This window comes from Mixophyes fleayi, chromosome 3, assembly GCF_038048845.1.
Source record: "Mixophyes fleayi isolate aMixFle1 chromosome 3, aMixFle1.hap1, whole genome shotgun sequence".
NCBI classification, from domain to species: Eukaryota; Metazoa; Chordata; class Amphibia; order Anura; family Limnodynastidae; genus Mixophyes; species Mixophyes fleayi.
The window spans coordinates 88737856-88753809 of NC_134404.1; the positions used below are offsets into that span (position 1 = coordinate 88737856).

The 15954-nt window shown below is 39.0% G+C and overlaps 1 protein-coding gene across 2 annotated transcripts in view; it reads left to right on the forward strand.

The window, feature by feature from the left end:
- The window catches only part of XRN1 (5'-3' exoribonuclease 1), an 80175-nt gene that overhangs the window by 19512 nt on the left and 44709 nt on the right, over nt 1–15954 (forward strand). For both annotated transcript variants that reach the window (XM_075201939.1, XM_075201938.1), the window contains exons 7-16: nt 764–851; nt 942–1110; nt 1680–1747; nt 3748–3882; nt 4985–5045; nt 5631–5733; nt 6569–6658; nt 10007–10163; nt 10255–10374; nt 15504–15673. In XM_075201939.1, coding sequence (XP_075058040.1) covers nt 764–851; nt 942–1110; nt 1680–1747; nt 3748–3882; nt 4985–5045; nt 5631–5733; nt 6569–6658; nt 10007–10163; nt 10255–10374; nt 15504–15673 — 1161 coding nt within the window. The remainder of the gene's footprint in view (nt 1–763; nt 852–941; nt 1111–1679; nt 1748–3747; nt 3883–4984; nt 5046–5630; nt 5734–6568; nt 6659–10006; nt 10164–10254; nt 10375–15503; nt 15674–15954) is intronic.

Sequence of the window (15954 nt, forward strand, 5' to 3'; positions counted from 1 at the left end):
TGGTGCTTGACTGACTGGATGTGCTACATTGGCTGCACATGTACTTGTCCAAGACACTGGAGATTCATTGATTGAATCCTCAGTTAGATGTTTTTGGTGGCATAAAAAGGAATGTGGCAACTCCTTCTTCTCAGTTGATTTACCACTGGATTCAGATGATAACTTGGCAGCCCAGTTCTGCAAATGGGGCATTGGTCCCCTCTGGGCTAATGGCACTAAACCCTAGTGGTTAGTCTCATCTGAGCTGTGCCTTACAGGGCCTTAGCAGACCAGTCACTTGCTTAGTCAAACATACTTTTTCCACAAGGCGGACATTACCACTTTTGCGGATGCTGCTTTTGGAAGGAAGAGCCTCCATTTGTATGTTCTTTAGGCATTTCTCTCCTACCTTGTAGTGGGCTTTTGTGCCCCCCTTAGTGCAGAAGGAGAAAAGGGGATTTTTTTTATTTCTTATTGTCTGTCCTACTGTGCTCCTTCTATTGTTCTTGTCTCCATTGCTGGGCTGCTGGTAAATGAAGAAGGAGCAGGACAATAATAAGGGAGATGAGGGCTATTTTTCTCAGTGCCCTGCCTTCTAAGGGGTGCATTGTCTGTGTTCCAATGAATACTTTTGAGAAAATAATAAAAAGTTCAAAACAAATCCTTTCTATTCTTCAAAATGACCCATAAGCAACCCCAACCCCCCCCCCCTTTTTCTCTTCTAAAATGTGGCATTTCGTACAATTTGATTAGATAAATTGTGGCATTTCAATTGTGTTTTCAGAGTTTCTGCACCAGAAGAAACCACATTTCACCTGCTACACTTGTCTCTTATGAGGGAGTATATTGACTATGAATTTTCCTCATTGAAAGTAAGTGGTATAGAGTTAAGGTATTATAAATGCAATTGAAGTAGTACAATATTTTATGCATAATAAAATCAAACCCTTTCTTCGTTTCAGGAAAAGATCTCATTTGAATATGATATAGAAAGAATAATTGATGACTGGATTTTAATGGGATTTCTTGTGGGCAACGATTTTATTCCTCATCTACCTCATTTGCATATTAACCATGATGCACTGCCTCTGTTGTACAGAACCTACATTAGTGTCTTACCAGATCTTGGAGGTATGTTACCCTGAAATATAGTGTTGATCTGTTAAATTCAACAGTCTATTAGTAATGTACACTTGTGTGGGTGATTGGAGGCCGGTTGGAGGCCTTATTCTCATATATGTGTGGATCCCTAGAGCTCTCACTAATTTTTCAAACAGGTTAGGGTATCAAGACACAGGCGCTTGCTATGCATCTACTTAATGGTTTGTCTCTGCTTCATGCAGGCCAGTTTAAATCGCTGTTAGAATAGGGATAACTGTTAGCACACAATGCAGTTCCCAGCACTTCATAGACTAAACATAGAGCAGTTGCTTTCCTGGTCCTTAAGTGTTTTGAAAATCGCCGTTGTTTACGGACAATCCTGTAGCTCTTGAAGACTGGTGTTAGGATTATTGCATTTTGTAAAGAGTTTTACACTTTAATTATTTGTTTTGGGTAGTAATATTGAGTTTTCTTGCATGAAAAGAGTCAAAGAAATTATATAAATATTTCTTAGTAATGATTCTGTAACTGAATAACAATAAGCTTAGATAATTCTAACTAGTTATATTAAAACCTTTCCTCCTCTGATTATCCCATAGGTTACATAAATGAGAGTGGTTATTTGAACTTGGTTCACTTTGAAAAGTATCTGGCAAAACTTTCAGCTGTGAGTATTTTTAGATATTTGAATTATAAATGAAATGTGATGAAAACAGTCATACCATTCAACCCAAGGCTGAAGAGATAAAACGGCGGTATAACTCCTTCCTACCTTCTGCCATGTGTGAGATGCTCACAACTTCTCAAGCAGGAGAAGTGTGAAAGTCAGGTGTTCAAACACTATTCTGAATCCTGTCCATCCACACACTCGACACAAGAAAGCCGCATTGACCATGTGGGTGCCAGGGGAGAAGTATCTCACAAATGGCTAAGGTTCCAGGCACTGGTCTCCACTGTTTTGTTAAAGGGGTAAGGGAAGTTGGGGGTGGGAATGTTTTTCTGGGTATAGTTCTTATTTAAAGAAAAATAAATGCCTACCCATTGTCATTTGTAAAATCTACCCTTTTAACTTAGTTTGTGTTTTTGTGACAATAAATAGTAGACAAAAAGAGAAGAAGAAAAAAACCTAGGCTGATGACTAGAAGGATCAAGGCATGGGAGGAACAATGAATTTAGAATGGGGGTAATGAGTAGGGCCAGCAATTAAAGGACAGTTTCTATGCAGCACGGTTGCTGTGTGGTTTTATCTGTTTACATTTCAAACAGATATGTTTTACTTATCAAGGCCCTACAGGTCAATAAAGCTATTTTAATCCACTTCTTATCTATGAAAGGTCTATGGAAATTCCTGTTTCCCAATATTGCTTTCCTCCATGCTGACAGATTTAATGTACTACAAAATTCCTGTGCACAGGTCAGCCCAGGACTGAGTGTAAAATATGGTAACGTTACCAGGGATAATATTGGTGATCAGTAACTGATCTCCGCAGTGAATAACAATATTTTGCACACCTAGAGGAATGAGCTGTGGTCTTATAAAAGGTCAAACGGTGAAGCAATGAATGTTTGTTGGGAAGAGATGATAAAACTGACTGGCCTAGTAATATCACCAAATACTGTAAGGAGTTATTAAGACTTGAAGGTAACCCTTCAAGTGGTACGAATTCCATATATGTGAGCAAGCAAAATTCAGCTTAAGGCAAGACCTATGACAGACTTAAGAGACATGAGACATAGGGTAGAGAGGACCCTATCTATGAGAGCTTATATTCTTGACATTACATTGTCACCCCTGCCTTATGTGAAATGAGCATGTGTCTGACTAAGCAGAGTGTGCATGTCTGACCACAGTGGACTGCAAAACTACCTCCTACACTGGCACTTAAAGGATATAATGTATAGTAGTGCCAAATAATATATTACCTGGTTGTTGAAACCATATATTTCTGGTGTCTGTCTTTCAGTAACTACTTATTAAGATGTATTTTAGAAAGCGAATATGTACATTTGAATTACTTTTAAATATCACCACTGTATTATTCCAAATGGAGAATAGATCTCAAGCAGTGTCTGTTCCCTAAGACAGGCTTGTAGCCCAGTGAGAGTTTGTGGAGAAGTCTGTTCATATTAAGAATAGAGGAGTTGCCTACAGCCTTTCCTGGCTCGAATTATATTGCCTATCTTGTCATTGAGGAAGGGCTATTCCATGGTACTATACAGGAAGGGAAGAGAGTATTTTGCTTACTTTCTGTATAGAAAGGGTACTCTTCGTTGGACCTTTTTTGAATCCGAGAAATGGTGGCCTTGCTCTCTTGCATATTTGAAGATGCCAGTGCCAATCTGTCATTCTATATGGGCCTCTCGCCAATGTGAAGGCTATGTTATTTGCTTTCTAAATCAAGAAATGAAGGGTGCTCCATTTCCATTATATGGTATGGTGCTGCTCCCTTCTCTAGAGGGTCCCTAGATGAAAAATATCTGGATGGAAAGGCAACGTTTACAGTTAAACCACACAACCAGACCTATGTAAGTGTGCGGCTTTAACATCTTTTTTCTTTTGGTTAAAAACGTAACTTGGCAACCAAGACATGTGAATGCCGTTATCAAGTTTAATTATTCACATCTTTGTATACTGTCTCTGAATCTTTTATTGTCCTTTATTTCTAGTTCGATCGAGACCATTTCAATGAAATCTTTGTTGATCTAAAATGGTTTGAAAGCAAAGTGGGTAATAAATACCTCAATGAAGCTGCTGGCCAAGCTGCTGAGAAAGCTCGAAACTGTAAGAAGAAAAAATCCAAGGTCAGTTCTGTTCTAGGAAACTGTATTTCAAGAAACATCAGTGCTGGTTTACATCAGTGCTTACATCACATACATGCTGCCTTTCATTTCCTTGTTATGTCTAACTTATTCAGCAGTCCAAGTGAATGGCAGAAGGTGAAGACCAGCAGACCCATAGAGTTATCATATCACAAGGATGTCAGGCTGCACTTATTTCTGGGTACTATGCTACCTGAACATCATGGTGTTTCCTGTGCCTCTATGGGGTGCAAGGAAAATCTGTGAGGTTACATCACCACAGATTGCCTTCATGAATGTTACGGAGGCACTTCACGGCACGTCACAGGGAATTGAATTCCTCCCTCTTATCGCTTGTTCTAATTTGTTATTGTAGCATTTTCTATATTTCAAGTGTAAAATAATAAACTTGTATCACTGGAAATTTGGTCTAAGCATCCTCCACTCCTGTTACAGTAAAATCATATTTTCTAGCTGTTGCTATTGACTGTCTTTAAGCTGCTTTGCTTCACCTCCCTTGCACTTCACTGAAATATATAATAGTTCAGTATTGAATATTTCTGCATCCACAGGTGTACTTTAAAACTTTATATTTTAATCTTTGTATTTGTTTGTCTTTTATTCTTAATTTAGGATATGATTATGTATGTTGCTACTTTGTGGTGCTGCAGTTATTATATTTGTAGTCCCCTAACCTCCTCAGTATCAATGCCTTGTTGTTTTATACTGATGATGTCTGCATTGTCAGTAATAGACTGGGTGGTTTGTAGTACATATTCTGCAGCAAACCCCTCATGTATGCAATAAAGGTACCAGTGGCCAGTTAGTCTATTATAAATTAAAATAATTTTAATTAAAAGCATTATTTTATTGATTATTTACTTGTAGGTATTTTAAGTCTGTTACGATATGTTTTATATTTAAAGCTGATGCACAATTTGTTTTTGTTTATACTAGATGGGAAATATGGTTCTGCCAGAACAATTCAGATAGTTATTCCATGGTGGTACATTACTTTTGAGTATTGAACTAGGAATACAGTTGACCTCTGCTTCTGAAGTTAAGATTGAAATGATTCACACATTTTGTATTTGTGTCTCCACAGGGTTTCGATGACTCTCTCTGTTTAGGTGCGTTGGAGAAAGATAAGGAAGAAAATTCTAAGTGTAAGTAAATATCTTTTCTTGATCTTGCCAGTCTGTTTTTATCGCTATAATTACAATTGTAAGGTCCTTTTGTGCCAGTATGCTTTATCTTAAAAGGGAATGGCCAGTTTTTCCTCTAGGCCAACTGCTTTCCCATGCAGCAATTGGGGATGACCCTACCCTGGGATTCTCTTCATGATGGGGAAATTATAAAGTGGGAGGGTCCAAAATTAAATATGACTTGTCAGCTCCTGTAATGTTTGCATAGGACATATTTTTTTATAGGTTGAAAGCCCTATACTGTTGCACAATGTCTTGATACTGAACATGCTAGATGAATTTGTTCAATTCCACGTACTATTACAGTTACTATGGTAATTTCAATGCTGATTTCTGCTTGCAGCTTTGTGAGCCGCGACCAGAAATCCGGGTTAAAATTACTGTGGTTACGGTAATAATGCGCACTATTACCATAGTAACTGTAATAGTGCGCAGCTCTCCTTGTTCTAAAGAGCAGTGAGGAGAATTGAATCTACCCCTAAATGTCTGATTACTTATTGTCTTTTCCAAATTTAATAGATTCTACTTTTTTTTTACTTTTTTTAGGTTTGGATGAGGACCCAGAAGATGATGATATTTTTGAGACTGAGTTTAGACAGTACAAAAGAGCTTACTATATGTCAAAAATGGGAGTGGAAGTCGTGTCTGAGTGAGTATCTCAACTCATCCGGTATTTGTACCAGTATGCATAAATAGTATTCGGAAATATTTATTACATTAAAATATTACTAAAGATTAGATAATTAAAATTTAAAATAACCAGATAATAGTAATTTTTTTAATTACCTGTTTCATTTTATATTTCTTCCACATGTGGACTGCACTGTGGTCTGAAGCCTTATTGAAAAGGTGACTTTCTTACAAGTGGCCTTTCCTTGGTGACCGTGACATATTTTTAAATTAATTTTGGTTATCTAAAGTACATATAACTAGTATATTTACTATTATCTTATAATAAAAGAGACACTAGTTATTTGCTCTATGACTGTAGTCTTTAAGTGAAGTGAAGACTTTTCAATTGTGGTCTGAATTGTATTGAATTTGGGGCTTTTACGGAATAAGAACAGTAGGGAAAGGGACAAAAAGCTAAACTACACTCCTAAAACAAAATGATGTTCTAATTAGATTGTTTTCTTGTTTGATTTGGGTTTCATTTTACCATTAATGAAAATGTATTTATATAAAAAGAAATGAAAGATAAGTGAGCTTTGATCTTATCTAGTACATGAATGTTTAAAAATTATTTCAGTTTAGGATATTGTATTTGTGACTCTCTTGATATCTTTGTACCGGTCAGCCAACTTTATAGTACAGTACCTCAGTATCTAACACATCCTAAACATTCTACTCATAACATAATTAACAGAGAGGCAGGATTTATTGTAATTACACCCATTTGTGTTGAATGTGAAGATATTTTTACTTCTTATTAATTCCTGAATTTTCATTGTATTTTGTTTTCTTTTGTACTTTCTCCATTTAAGTGAGTTTCTGGCTGATCAAGCTAAATGTTATGTCCAGGCTATACAATGGATTTTGCACTATTACTACCACGGAGTCCAGTCCTGGAGCTGGTGAGTAAAATGTGTTCTTTCTCCGAGTAATATTCTTTATTGAAATGTTTTTTCTTGGAAGCTGCATTCCAGCTGTTTGAAGGCATCCATGTGTCTTATGTATAGAAGTTAGTGAACCATTCTCCATGGATTCCTAGTCTGTTAGAAAATAGGGCAAGTGGCTCTCCAGACTGCTGTCCTTTCCTTGACAGCAGCAGTATCTTCAGCGTTTCACATCTGTTTCCATGGAGAGATTGTTTCTGCTTTGCAAGTAGGTTGTTGAATGGGTAATGTGCTCACTCGTAGAATATTATGTGAACAATGACTTGCTTCTGAAGTAAAAGGCGATTATGTTAAGCATATTATAAAAGTGAAATCTGTCTAACTTGCCAGAAAGGCATTAACCATGGAAGTATCGCATGTGTGTGTATTAGTGTTGGTGAGTTACTGTACAGCTATATATATATATATATATATATATATATATATATATATATATATATATATATATATATATATATATATGTATGTATATATGTGTGTGTGTGTGTGTGAAATATTTTGTAATCACAAACAATTTTTGGTGTAAAAAATAAACAAAATACACACTGTTTTATGTATGTAGAGGCTAGTAAACTCTGTGTGCTGTGCCAGCCAATGACAAATAGTGTGTATGCTATGGAAAATATGAATAATCTGAGCATAGCTATGTTTTTGTGGATGATGTGAAATATAAAACAGTGTTTGCTATGGTGATATTACCCTAAATATAACTGCGTCAGGCAGGGCCATTTTAGACCCAACGGAGTCCTCCTGCATGTTGAATGCTGGGCTATCATTTTTACATGCCTCACTGACTTTATGGCACAGATGAAATGCCCTCCATAATACAGACCTCCCCCCATCGTGGTTTAGTTTTAAAAGTTGTTTTATTACAACTGCTCCTCCAATGCAGTTAGACAGCAGGCGCATTGCTGCATTAAAGTAAAATGATCTGCAGAGCTGGTCATACTGTAGGAAGGTGGATTGTCTTGAAAACTACTGTCAATCTTTTTTTTTTTTTTTTTTTTTAAAGTGGAGGTGGAAGAAGCAAGAGGGATCCAGGTCCCCAGCTAATTGCCATTTTTCTATCCACACAAACACCAGTCATGGACTGTACCAATACATTTCTGAACCTTAATGTTAATGAGAACTATTTCAACTACAGCCCATAGTTAATTGTAGCAGTATCATGCTTCTCTCTCTGGGACACTGCTACCATGGGGTTGTGAGAGTGGAGGTGGAGTTGGCACTTAACAGGTTAACTTTGTTAATGTATGAAAGCTGACAAATCCCTCCCCTCTGCAACCCCCTGTAGCCTCTCCAGTCTTAGTGAAGTGCCCAAGGGAGTTGGGCTTAGTTTTATAATAGTAAGAAATTATTCTATTTTTTCTCCCAAAATGTAACTTGTTGCAGCAGTGTGCTCTGCTAACAGTGCTCTTTGGATTCTTACCACCTTCGAATCAATCTCCTATAGATATTGTATGCATTATAGTCCCCCACTTGACTCTTTACTCCCTGAACAGAGCCCTTACAAATTGGAATGGGAGAGAGACTGTGAGGTGGGGGGGAGTTAGGGGATATGACTCACAATTTTCTTAATATTATGATGGAAGCTCCAACCACCAATGATCAGTGACTCTTCATTCCAAAATCATAAGAATTATTAAAGAAAAAAAATAGGCCTTGCGTATTTTGGCAGATGCAAAGTGTCCCAACTTGGATTTAGAAAAATCTGCTTCCGTCTTAATCACAAAAACGTAAAAAAATTAAATCTGGCATGGAAATAATCAGATATTACCTAGAGGCCATTTGTTCAGACATGTGTGATCCATGTGGCTCTATAGAGTGAACCACATTCCCCATAACTTATATATTCATAATATTACTATAACCCGGTCCATTAGCTGGATCATCACATTTCTCCTATCCACTTCAATATAAAAATTACTTATCTCACAATATAATAACTAGTAACCTGTGATCCTTTTACACAACTATATTAAAAGTATTACTTCCCTTATGGTTCTACAGAAACGCCTGCAATACCCCCCCATCTTCCTCCCCTCCCAACCATCCTTCTCCTTTCCTTGACTTGTGTTCCCCATTGAGGTAAAAATGAGACACACTCAGAATTGGTTGATTTCAGAATGTTATGGTTATTTGATTAACTTTAAAAGTACTAAAACAGACTCCATAAAACATGGTCCATTATGGCATTTATTTTCTTTATTTTTAACATGTTCTTGTTGACCTAATATTATTATTATTATTATTATTATTATTATTATTATTATTATTATTAGTAAAATATGCAAAAAAACAAACAAACCAATACATGTAACATTCTTGTGCATATATCTCTTTTTATGTAACTGACTAGCTTTAACTTTCTCTGTCATCCATTGGAGACTGTGGGGTGTATAGTGTGGTCGTTGGACTACTGGCACTTTCAAATTTAGCACTGAAATGCAGGCTACTTCTCCTCTATACCCTATCAACTACTTTCTAACCTCAGTTTTTGTTAATGTTTCAAATGCACATATTCAAACGGCTTTACGTATATTTTCAGATTTGCACAAGCATAGCTGATCTTACAAATGAGTTGTGAAATTGTAATTACTTTTAAAGACTTGTATTACTGTAGATCCAGAACCAATAAATTAGCAATTTTCATGTTTGTCCGCCTTTATTATTTACTTCTTTGTGAAAGTCTACAGAGGCAGCAACAATTTAAATGTTCTGGATATTAGCACTTAAATATTAAAAGTTGTCCCTAGCTTTCAAAATGGGAAAAAGCTAGAGATTTAAACCAAAGGGATTTCCTCTGTGGTTAGCGTAATTTTATAACTATGTGACCTCAAGCAGAACTTTATTTCTGGCATTTTATACTATCAGTTTAAGAAATCTGCAGATATTTGTATGGGTATAGGCAGTGTGAGTTTTAGCTTTTTTACCCCGTTATAAATATTAGTACTGTGTTTTTTAAACCAGTATGAAATATTGCCAGATGAAATTGTGCCATCACCAAGCCCCTTAAGGACAGGGAGGACTGAATAATAAGATTTATAAGATCCTTAGGGCAAGTAACTTTTTGTGTTTTCAATTGTCTGTCAATGCATTTTTTTTTTGCATTGTACATCCCTGTAGTCTACTCTATACACAGGGATACTGTATACCCAAGCTTGCAAATTAATTTAGAGAGGAGCGTTTCATGTTTTACTGTAGACCTCACTTTATGTATTGATGTATCTACCTTCAGATATCGCACAAGTAGCATGGCTAACCTGTCCTTTGTTCTAATACTAAAATGTCTGATTTAAATTTTAGGTATTACCCCTACCATTATGCACCATACCTATCTGATATTCAAAATATCAGCCACCTGAAATTGACTTTTAACTTGGGGAAGCCCTTCATGCCATTTGAGCAGCTACTTGCTGTCCTACCTGCAGCTAGTAAAGACCTGCTGCCTCAGGCTTATCAGGTAAACCTTTCATTGCATTGGACAAGACTTCTCATGAGATATGTATATATTATATCATTCTTATGTAATAAGTATATTTCTCCATCTTCAGAGCTTAATGACAGGTGAAGAGTCTCCAATTATAGATTACTATCCGCAAGATTTTAAAACTGACCTTAATGGGAAGCAGCAAGAATGGGAAGCTGTGGTACTGATTCCTTTAATTGATGAGGCAAGTTGTATTCTAAGTATATTTTCATGCTTATTTGTTTATAATGCCATTCATGTAGCTATTCATGGTATACATAAATAATCACTAATGTTTGTACTTTTAGTTTGACAGCTAGGTTTGTCCTAACATTTTGTTAAACATGCAATATATTGCAGTTGTTTTTTAAAATAAAAAAAAAATCTACCATCCATATAGTACAGACTTAATAAAACCCTAATTGTAAAGTACAGTTACCAAAGTACATACCGTTGTCGAGAAATTTGGTCTATAAAACTGCGCCCCTCCCTGTTTGTGTGGTAAGTTTTGTAATGATGCCTTTTGGCATTGTTTAAATAAGCTGTTGGTGTAGGTAGAAATTCCTGTGACCCTAATCATTTATGTGATCCTTAAAAGCCAGTTCTGGCAGGTGGATGGCCGTTTTTCTCAAGATAGTGGGCATGCTTCTGCTAGTAAATTGGATGATCACAAGCTCATATTAATACTCATCTTTGTATCTGCCCAGAAGATGGCAAACATCAAGTTGAGATGTAAAATATCAGCTCATATCTGGCTGTAGTAACCCTTTGGGCATTTACATAGGTGAGTAAGCATGTTGTCAATTAATATTTTCCACACCTGCAGTATGGGGTGGGGTTAGGGTACATCCAAAACATGGTGATGGGTTTGTGAACAAACAAAGATTTCTGTATAATTTGTTAGAAAATGCAGTTATGGGGGTCGTCTATTACACCAAGGATTCATGATAAAGGGGAGTGGGGCTGGGAATTCCTGGCACAGTGTCCAGTGTGTCTAGAATCCATGAAACTGGTACATTGCTAGGGGTAGTGTTCCTAATTCTCAGGCTGATATGTAGCAGTACAGTAAATGGGGGGGTGGGGTGATTTGGCTAAAAATTCTGCCTAAGCTTTCATATGTCAGTTTATAAATCAGATACCCCAATGCCATCTGGAGCATTCGTGAACTGACATTTGGAGCTAGGACTTCTGAAATAATCTGCACATGCTTATATTCTTTGGCTACTGTGCTTCAGTATTGGCTGCGACCTCCACTAGGTCTTGCAGTATGGCCTTGTCTGCACAGCATTTCTCAAGCTTGGCTGTAAACTCTGGATCGGAGCAATATTCTGTCTGGGCAATGTTGGTCTGTTAGCTAACACAGGAGGTGATTTTGGAAGCGGCTGTCAGTTCTGCAGTGCACAGCTCGGGCGGCTATGCACTGCTAGGAGCGGGGAATCGGAGGTACAGAGGGGATGCCTCCACTACTGATCTTCCACCAATGGGCACCTCCGGAGAAGCCGGCCACTGTCTTCGCAGACTGTGCCCGGCGTTCCTTGGCTATGGCTGAAGTTGAGCACAATGTTGCAAGAGGAGTACTTAAGAAGCTGCGGTGGCCCCCAGGTACTTCTGTCTCTGTTGGTGCGGACTTCAGTACACGGCCTGGTTTCGGTTTCCACCTCTTTAGAGAGGATGTGGATATCCACTATGTCATCTTACTCGAAAATTCACAGGAGGGTGGTGGCCTCCCAGCCGGGGAATGAGTCAGATTCTGACTGTTCTTCCCAGGAAGAGGGCAAGGTGCTTGTTGGGTCAGATGTGAAAGACTCCTCTTTTGGGTAGTCAGTCCCCTCTGAACGTCAGGGGGTGGAGGAATTTACACAAGCTTTGCACCAGGTGTTAGTCATTCCAGAGGTGGTAGTCCCTGAGACTGCAGAACCTTCTCTGTTTACACAAAGGTCAAAAAGCTATTTCTCTCTTCCCACTTTCCCCAACTGGAGGACTTGTTAGGTGAGACCTTGTCATCAGATAAGAAGTTTCATGTGTTCAGTCGGCTGCAGTCCTGTTATCCTCTTTCCCCCCGAGGTTATCGCTAATTATGATGTGTCTCCCAAAGTGGGTGCTCCTGTTGCGAGGTTGTGTAAGACAACTGCCATGCACATTCCCAATGCAGCTACGCTTAAGGATGGGGTGGACCATAAGGTTCAGAGCATCCTTAACTCCATTTTCGTGGCAGTGGGTGCCTCCTTAAAGCCAGTCTTGAAATCTACTTGGGTGAACAAAACTTTTGAACTCTTCTGGTACAAGCAGTGTTCAGAGGGTTTGTCAGCTGGCAAACTGGGATTTGAATTGCTTTTTTTGGTGGAACAGATTCAGAGGGCTATAGACTATTTGGGGGAGGCCGCCCTGCATGGATTTCTGCCTCTGTAGTTTTGGCCTATCTGACTCTCTGGCTTAAGTCTTGGGAGACTGATGTGGAGTATAAGAATATTCTTGAGTCACTTCCTTTTTAGGGGAGTGTTCTGTTTGGGCCAGAGCATAACAGCATTATAAGTCAGGAAACTGGAGGAAAAGGTGCTTTCCTCCTTGTTAATACTCCACAGCTGAAGGTGTCCAAATTTCACTTCTTTCGCTCCTCATGCATGTCATGGATTCGGCACTCCAGAGGACAGTCATCCGCCCCTAGAGCATGGTCTGCTAGGCATCTAGCAGCCAAGTCTGCCAACAAGTAATGACTGCATGATGGGTGTTCTGCCCACCCAGGATCCGCTGTTGTGGGAGCCTGTCTTCACCTCTTCAGGGATCAGTGGTTTCAGACCACCACACATGCCTGGGTAAGAGACATCGGGGATCTGGGGATACATGATAAATCTCCTCAGGTATCCCCCCAGACGGTTATCTTACACAGGACTACCTATAGATCGGACAAAGCGTTTGCCTCTGCCAACGACCATCCACTCCCTGATTTCTTCAGGGGTGGTTATACCAGTTCTGGAAAATCAAAGAAGTTTGGGAATTTATTCCAACCTGTTTCTGGTTTCTTCAGCCTGATTCTGAACCTCAAATCCTTGAACACCCAGCTGCGGGTGACCAAATTGAAAATGGAGTTCTTGGAGTCGTTAATTCACAGCATGAAACAGGACGAGTTCATGGTGTCACCGGACATTAGGGATACATATTAACATGTTCCTATCTGGGAGGGCCATCAGTCCCCTCTCAGGTTTGCTGGTCAATCGGAACATTACCAGTACAGGGCTTTTCATTTTGGTCTTGCCACAGCTCTGCGGGTCTTCATCAAGATCATGACTGTAATGGCGACACTGTTGAGGTCAAAGGGGGTTATGATCATCCCTTCCCTGGACAGTCTTCTCAAGGCAGAGTCTGTGCTTCTGGCCCATGTCCAAATCCTCAATTCAAAAAGTCCATATTGACTCCGGATGATCTCTTTGGGTCTACTCTGACACGCAAAAACAGAGAGTGTTCTTGCCACCCGACTATTTTCAGGCCTTAGATAAAATGGTATGGTCTCTCTATTAGCTGTCATATAGGCTTCTGTACACTTCTGCATGAAGTTTCTGTGTAAGATAGTATCAACTTTCGGGGTGGTCCAGTTTGCTCAATTTCATACGAGAGTGTTTTCTGGAACTCCTTCCAAAGTGAAACAGATCTCATGTGACCCTTTCCAGTCAGGTGTTTGTCTTTACCCTTGGGCGGGTCAGTTGCTCCTTTTGGTGGCTGCAGAAGGACAATCTCTGCAGGGGTCCTCCTTTTCTCAATCTGGGATTGGACCGTGGTGACCTCTGTGTTGGCAAGCTGTATGTCTTCACACCCAGTTTCAAGGTCTTTGGACTCTTATTGGAAGCTTGGATTCCTTCCATGTTCTGTGCTCAGGTCAGTACGAAACATTTGATGAAGGGCAGGTGTAGATACAGTCAAACAATGCCATAGCGGTGGTATACCTCAATCACTAGGGCTGCGACAAGGAGTCCTCCAGACATGAGAGAGATGCACATGATCTTTCAATGGGCCGAAAAACATGCTAGGGCAATCATGGTGGTCTTCATCCCATGGTTGGAAAATTGGAAGGCCGACTTTCTGAGCTGGCAAACTCTTCACCCCTGCGAATGATCTCGGGTGGGGTCAACGGATGTCGACATTATGGCATTTCAGTTGAACCACAAGGTCGAGATTTTGTTTCAGGGTAAGAGGTCCTTGAGCAGTCTTGGTAGACACCATGTCCGTTCCTTGGCGGTTCCACCTGGTTTATCTGTTCCCTCTGGTAGCCATGCTTTTGAAGGTCTTGAAGAAGCTGAAGAGAGAAGGTTTTCTGGTCATTCTGGTGGTGCCAGATTGGCCTTGTAGGCCTGGTACACCAATTTTCTCTCTATCAGTCAGTTACTGCATCTGCCACTGCAGCCAGACCTACTAAGTCAAGGACCATTTTTTTTTCATCTCTGTTTAGAATATCTGGCTTTAACAACGTGGCTGTTGAAGCCATGGTCCTTCTGGCAAAAGGCTTGTCTGAGCATGTGGTTTACATCATGCTTTGGACTCGGAAGCCAGGTTCAGTCAAAACTTATCATCTGGTGTGGAGGAAGCATATTGCCTGCAAATCTATTCTTCTAGTTTTGCATGATGATAGGATGGTTCTTTGGACCAGACCTTCCTTCCTAAAGTGGTTTCAGTTCCACATTAATCATGATATTGTCATATAATAGGAGAGGAGTATAGAGGGGGACTAACTATGGACAGCTGTTTAGATTCTTAAAGTGCCCAAACGCCTGGATCCCCTACCTACAATATGCCCCAATGTACCCGGTGTTTCCCAGTGGACTAAGATAAATGGTATTAACGGAAGTATAAAAATCCTATTATTGAGAACCTGTTGACTTTTTATTCCTTTTTCACTTATTTTTGAGATAAAGTATAATATATTGAGTGTAAAGATACAATTAAGCAAATAGCTAGAAACCACAACACATTGTGCTTAAAAAGCAAAACAAAACTGCAGCATTGTAAAGGGAAATGGCATTAACCACATTTTTCATCCATGAAAGTAATTGATTGAACAAACAAACAAACAAGAAAAAAATGATGGAAGTAATAGCCATTTGGCCTTAAGACCAGCTGAGCAGAAGATGGCATTTTGCATGGGGTTATGAGTTAACTTGAGATGATTGGATGGTTTAAATTAAGATAAATAAAAGCATGTTTATTGAAATATGGGCACACGAAGTTGTGTGCTGTGCTGAGCACATCTTGAGGGATGAAGCTGGGTAATTGTGTCTGTTGGGTTATTACATGTGAACTGTGTTTTGTAAAGTCGAACTGCATGCTAATGCTCCTGTCCTGCAGACTCGATTGCTGGAAGCCATGGAGCCCTGCAACAAGTGCCTGAGCGAGGATGAGCACAAACGGAACAGACATAGCGAGTGCTTAATGTACTTGTATGAAAATGGGATTGACTTCAAATTAAACTCACCCTGGCCAGATAAATTTCAGAGCATTGAACGCTGCCATGCAAGGTAAAGCTAAGGTTATATAATATTGGTTATGGACGGAATATGTTTGTCTGTGTGTGTGTGTATATATAGATAGATAGATAGAGATAGATATAGATATAAACAGATATATACACACGTGTGTGTGTGTATATATATGTGTGTATATATATATATATATATATATATATATATATATATATATATAATCTCGTGTGTGTGTGTGTGTGTGTGTGTGTTTATATGTGTATTTATATATGTATGTGTGTATATATGTATGTATAATTAATTCGAAAATACCTGGT